Source organism: Microtus ochrogaster, chromosome 4 (genome assembly GCF_000317375.1).
Source record: "Microtus ochrogaster isolate Prairie Vole_2 chromosome 4, MicOch1.0, whole genome shotgun sequence".
NCBI lineage: Eukaryota > Metazoa > Chordata > Mammalia > Rodentia > Cricetidae > Microtus > Microtus ochrogaster.
In genome coordinates this window covers 13,374,658-13,381,049 of record NC_022011.1, presented here as the reverse complement: position 1 = coordinate 13,381,049, position 6,392 = coordinate 13,374,658, and the positions used below count along the sequence as shown (strand labels likewise).

Sequence of the window (6,392 nt, the reverse complement as noted above, 5' to 3'; positions counted from 1 at the left end):
CAAAAAAAAAAAAAAGAAATAAAATTCTAGTCGGGCAGTGGTGACACACATCTTTAATCCCCTTTAATCCCAGCACCTGGGAGGCAGAGGCAGGAGGATCTCTGTGAGTTCGAGGCCAGCCTGGTCTACAAAGCGAGTTCCAGAACACCCAGGGCTGTTTCACAGAGAAACCCTGCCACAAAAAAAAAAAAAAAAAAAAAAAAGTTGTGATTATGGTGTCTCTTCACAGTAACAGAAATTCTAAAACAGGTATAGAATCTTCCTTGGTTACCACTTAACATACTTAACATATAGGGCTCTCTTGAAATGCATGAGAATAGAACTTATGAGCAACATGATAGGTACATGTGAGATGACAAAACCAAACGGAATGTATAAAAGAAATGCATTTCAGGATGCATGCCAGTCCAAGAACTTCCACTGTCTGCATGACTGTGGGCAAGAGCCACCCTGCCCAAGTCATGGGGTTGTGGTGAGGTACTGATGAGATACTGGACAGCAGTGCTCGGCTGTGGTCCAGCTCCAACAACAGCTCATCAGTCACTGAATACAGTCTTAGGATTTTTCTTGTGATGCTGGGCATGAAACAGAACCCTCTGCATGCCAGGAAACACTATAACTTCTAGCATAGCCGGCCGTGACTAACTTTAAAACTAATGGAAATATCACTAATAAAAATGTAACAAAAGTAGAGAACGGAAGATATCGTGTAGTTAGTCAGGAAGGGTGGGCAGCTCATGGCTCTCTCTATACATGGATTTCACCACAGCCATCAAGTTGAGAGAAAAGGCCCTTCCTCTCTTAAGAGACGATGTTAACCGTCTAACTCTCTGGTACTCATGCTCAGGATTAGGTACAATGCCTGGTTTTCAACCTTGGAGGAGAGCGTGTGGCTGTGATGCAGTCACAGCTGAGAAAGGTCACAGCCTAGGAACCCGGGTGGTTCACAAAGCAGTGCCAGAAGCAGAACCTGGGGCCCTAGGGCCTGGGCCAGTATTCCTTTTGTTCCTTTTGGCTCCCTTCAGGTTCCACACCCTGCACCAACAGGACAGGTGCCACGCTCACCTTCCGGACACTGGGGAGCACGTAAGGCTTCCCGTTATCATCCCGGTAGGCACCAACTCCCAGGTTCATCTTTTTGCTGTTGGTATCTCTCTTGAAGGCTTCAGTAACTCCCAGGATGGGATCTGGGGGTCCCATTTCTACATGGGTCCACCAGGAGCTGAAATGAGAAATATTTTATGTCAACCACATGAACTAGATTCCTATGGTCAGATATGTTTCCAATTTCCCAAAGATCCATTTTGGCATGTGTTACACAGAGGTTACAGAAACAGGGAGCAGCTATTCAACTGCACAAAAGCCTTCAGAGACTGGAGATCAGCATCTTCAACACAGATACGACAAGGTGCAGAAAGGGAGCACCCAGGTTAATTTGGGTAGGATAGGGCACGTACACAAGTTTAAAAATTTTTTTTTTCTTAGCCGGGCGGTGGTGGTGCACGCCTTTAATCCCAGCACTCAGGAGGCAGAGGCAGGCAGATCTCTGGGAGTTCGAGGCCAGCCTGGTCTACAAGAACTAGTTCCGGGACAGGCACCAAAGCTACAGAGAAACCCTGTCTCAAAAAACCAAAAAAAAAAAAAAAAAATTTTTTTTTTCTTCAAATGATTAATGGGTAATGAAATCATGAAACTGCAGGTAAAGGAGTAGAACTAGGAAATATTATAGGCAGGGTAAGCCAGACTCAGAGACAAATGTCGCATGTTCTCTCATCTGTGATTCAGAGCTCGGAAGTTTTACATGTAAGTATGTAACCTGGAGTCACCACGGAAATCAAGGAAGACAAAAGGGACCACGTGGGCAAAGGAGAGAAAATACTCTAGAGGGGGGATGGGACACAGGTGCTATGAAGGGAAAAATGGGAAAAAATGGGGATTTAACTGGGAAGCAGAGAGGGAAGAGGAATAAATAACACTAAGAATGTTTGAACATTTGTATACTTTTTTACACAAGGGGGGGAGATATAAAATTATGCCACTTGGATGACAATGTTCCCCAGGAGCATTAGACGAACAAAAGATCCAGTGCCAGGCATGAGAAAACTCCTTTCAGGCTGTTGGTCAAGAGAGTCTAAGACTCCCAAAGTGATATGGCTATTGCTGTTGTTCTTGGTTGCTTCCCAGAAATCAGAGGGAAGGCCCTATCGCTGAAAACACCACATCAGGCATAAGGCTTAGAGAACTGAGCTAGAAGCCTCCTCCTGGGCACTAGCTCTCGCAGTATCCTAAAATGCCATGCAAGTTGCCAAGGGAGAAGAGCAATCCTATAGCAGTACTGCCCAGTTGTAAAACCTACAAACTACAATGACCACCATGGCACGATAGCTCCAAGAATGTAATACTGCCACTGTGTGTTGGGGTAATCACTAGCTGTCCACTTGGACTGAATCCAGCCAACTATCTGTGACCCGAGGAGAACCTATTACTGTTACTTTCCTAAATCAGAATTGTTAACTGTGTTCTCAACATTTATCTTTATGCCCATGCCTAAGTGGCTTATGTTTTCTTCATTAGGCTTGAAGCCAGCAAGCCCCAACAATCCTTCAATCTGCACCCTCTTGAGAACTGGGCTACAGGTGTGTGCAGGACGGCCAGCTAGGTCAGTGCTGGGATCAGAATTCCTCTCCTAATGATTGCACAGCGCGTCCTCTCAACACTGGACCAACACTGGGCTGTCTCTTCAGCCTGACTCCACCGTATTTTGGAAACAGGGTCTTGGTCTGTCTGTCTCTATCTTCTTCTCTTAGTTTCTGTGTATAACAGCCCTGTCTTAGAACTCAATCTGTAGACCAGGCTGGCCTAGAACTCACAGAGATCTGCCTGCCTTTGCCTCCCAAATGCTGGGATTAAAGGTTTGTACCACCACTGCCTGGCTATTTTTTTTTTTTTTTAAATCAAAGCTGAGTTTGCCATTTTGGCTCGACTCGCTGACTAGTGAACCCCAGTTTCTTACCTGTCTCTGCACACACCCAAAGGTTACAGACATCCACCACTGTACCTGGCTTTTACACGGGTGCTAGTGATCTGAACTCAGATCCTCGGGCTTGCATAGCAAGGACTTCCTTACCCGACTTCAACAGTCATCCACTGATTCCTGCTGGAGTCACTGGAGCCGGGTGACCAGACTGCTAGGGGGCAGTGTCCCTCATTTTTCCTTGTTTCTTGGTAAATCACAAGATGCAACAGAACATTCAATACCCACTTCGGAGCCTTCTTATATATCCTCTTTGGATTTTGTTTAGTTCATATGTGACTAATAGGCTAGTGGCCACAATCAATGACCGAGTTGGTTTTATGTGCAAAGTATAGGAGGATGGCAGAAGTCTACTTTATTAGGTAAGAATTGACAATCTCATGTGCGCACACATGTGTGCACACACAAACACAAAGATAGAGACAGAACAAGTGCACACTACGTCTGGCTTGTGTAGTCCCGGGGTTTTCTGCTTGCCAGGTAAGCACTCTACCAGTTGAGCAACATGCCCAGCTCCTTGGTTTGGGTGTTTCTGTCAATTTGGAGCTTATACTAGCATTTCTGCAGCCTAAAACAAACACACCGCACCACGTGTCAGTAATGTGGAAAGACCGAGGACCTGACTGACACGTGTTCCACCTCTGGACAGCACCGATGTACTAGATTACAAAATCCTCAAATAATAGACGTCTGTTATACTTCTCTGCACGTACAGCAGTCGGTTCATATTTCCAGGCAAATGAGAAGCCACATTGCAACTACTTTGAATGTGCTATTTTAAATTTTGTTTTTCAGCTCGTTTCATCCTCAACCAGTTTGTTTAGGAAAAACAAATGCTGTATTAGATGGATACTTAACACAAGTGAAAGCATAGCTGCTTTGAATACAAATTAAATTACTGTCACCAAAGACTTAGTTACATGAACTCAAATTCCTAAAATGTTTCTAGGTTCATTTAAGAGAAACAATGGGGTGGAACACGGGGAGAATTGAAGTGGGGGGAGGGAAGGCTGGAAGTAATGTAAATCCAGTTTATTCATGTATGAAATTCTCAAGAAATTAAAAGAAAAACAATGATCAAAATTAGTAAAAATCAAATTTATATTAAATGGAATAAATTATCACTTGGAAAACTTTAATTCCAATAGTAATTATTTATTCCTAGCTCAAATATACTCTACTTTTTGATTATCTGCTAGTGAAGGGTTCTACTGCTGAGTCATACCCCAGTCTCGATTTTACTTTTTGTGTTTAGACTTAGAGGAATTGTTCCCACCCACCCTGCCCCCAACTGCCAGGATAGGAATACACAGTTACAGAGCCCGAGAGGCACCTGTTTATTTGCCTTGTTTAGTTTTTGCTTGTTTCTGTTCACTGTAACACCACATCATGCTCCATTGTCTATCTCCTTAGGCTTCTCTTGGCTGTGACAATTTTAGTGTCCTTGTTTTTGATGACTTAGATGCTTCTGGTGAATCTAGCTCAGTACACTGATGTACTCACTATGCAGCCCTGGGTGGCCTGCAACTGTTAGGCCACCTGCCCACTATTCTGAGTGCTGTGATTACTGTGGCTGGCTGTAAACACAGATCCTGAGCTTGCTGTGTGTAGGCGAGTTGACTGGCGAGCGGAAGCTCCTCACAGAGCTCTTGTTGATGTGGGATGGAACTATTAATATTTACTGCACTGGAAAGTAAAACTGAAACTTGTAAGCTAGTAATCATTTGAAAACAGAAACTGTAGAAACCACGTATAGCCGGCACTGGTGGCTCACATCTTTAATCCCAGGAGAAGCAGAGGCAGAGGCAGGCATTTCTCTACAGAACAAGTTCCAGGACAGCCAGGGCTGTTACAGAGAAACCCTAAAACAAAAAAAAAAAAAAAAAAAAAAAAAAAAAAAAAAAAAAAAAAAAAAAAAAAAAAAAAAAAGAAAAAGAAAAAGAAAAAGAAAAAGAAGAAAAGAGGCCATGTACGTTTCCATAAGTAATACCCACTATTGCTATGAGAAGTTTTGATCTTCCAGGTGTGCATGCTTGTAACCCCTGCACCTGGGTGATATCTGGATAAAACGAAACAGGACAAATTCAGATGGTGAATCTTGTTTCCATCTCTCTTTCCGTCCTTCTTTTTGGTTTTACAACCTCTTACGACAGTGTAGTTTTCATCTCCAGTGACTCTCTGTACATTTTTCAGAAGTAGTAAAGTGGGCCCAGGTAACTGGAGAGGTGAACTCACTCTATCTTCAGAACAGCCAGAGGTAAGGTAGGGGACATTCCTTATGCCCCTGGCTGACAGGTTTCAGAGTGAAGTATGCAACCAAGTCTTTAAGGCATGGTTCTCAATCTTCCTAATGCTGTGACCCTTTAATACAGTCCCTCATGTTGAGGTGACCCCTAATCATAAAATTATTTCATTGCTACTTCTTAACTGTAATTTTGCTACTGTTGTGAGCAGTACAAATACCTGCTATGTGACTCCCAAAGGGGCCTTGACCCATAGGTTGAGAACCACTGCTTTAAGGTGTCCTAAATTGATGATTATAAACTTGCCGTGTGCTGGTGTGCTAGGATCGGGTACTGTAAAGAGTAAAACATCAGTCCCCTCCCAGCAGAGTGGCTGTGGGGTGACCAACAGTGCAGCTTGGCTGTGATTCGCGGTGATGATTTAGGTCCAGGGAACTGCATAGTTTTGGGGAAACCCAGAAAAAGTTGACAAAGTCCTTGAAGGGAAGTGAGGGTTAAGGAGGCTCCCGGGAGGAAGGGACCTGTGGGCTGAGGGCTAAGGGTGAGAGGGGCAGCAGGAAAAGCGCATGTGGCACAGGCTTAAGGATAAGGTGGGCCGTGTGGGAGCTGGGTAGAAACTGGAGGTTAGGGAAGCCAGACTGCAAGCGACTTTGGTGAAGTGCTCAAGCCCTGTATTCACCTCTGCCAAGTGGGCACTATGAATTATTCATGAGGATTGCCTTCCCGGCAATGTCCCACTGAGCCTGCAGCCGGTTGGCACTCACCAGCCAGCCTCACTCTCCACGAGTACTGCTGGTTGGTAGGCTCCATGGCCGGGTGGGCTCCCAACAGGAGGGCCTCAGCCTTCACAGCTGCGCTTGGTGGGCTGCTAATTCTGTCATTAAAGAGCAGAGCTTTCTGGTCTAGCATTTCCCAGGGTCTGACTTTTCAAAGGTCTCTCTCTTTTTTTTAATTTTTATTTATTTATTTATTATGTATACAATATTCTGTTGTGTGTTTGCCTGAAGGCCAGAAGAGGGCGCCAGACCTCTTTACAGATGGTTGTGAGCCACCATGTGGTTGCTGGGAATTGAACTCAGGACCTTTGGAAGAGCAGGCAATGCTCTTAACCACTG

At 44.5% G+C, this 6,392-nt stretch overlaps 1 protein-coding gene across 1 annotated transcript in view; it reads right to left on the bottom strand.

Moving 5' to 3' along the window:
- The window catches only part of Got2 (glutamic-oxaloacetic transaminase 2), a 19,381-nt gene that overhangs the window by 9,239 nt on the left and 3,750 nt on the right, over positions 1-6,392 (bottom strand). Inside the window, exon 2 of the mRNA XM_005345546.3 lies at positions 1,066-1,222. Coding sequence (XP_005345603.1) covers positions 1,066-1,222 — 157 coding nt within the window. The remainder of the gene's footprint in view (positions 1-1,065; positions 1,223-6,392) is intronic.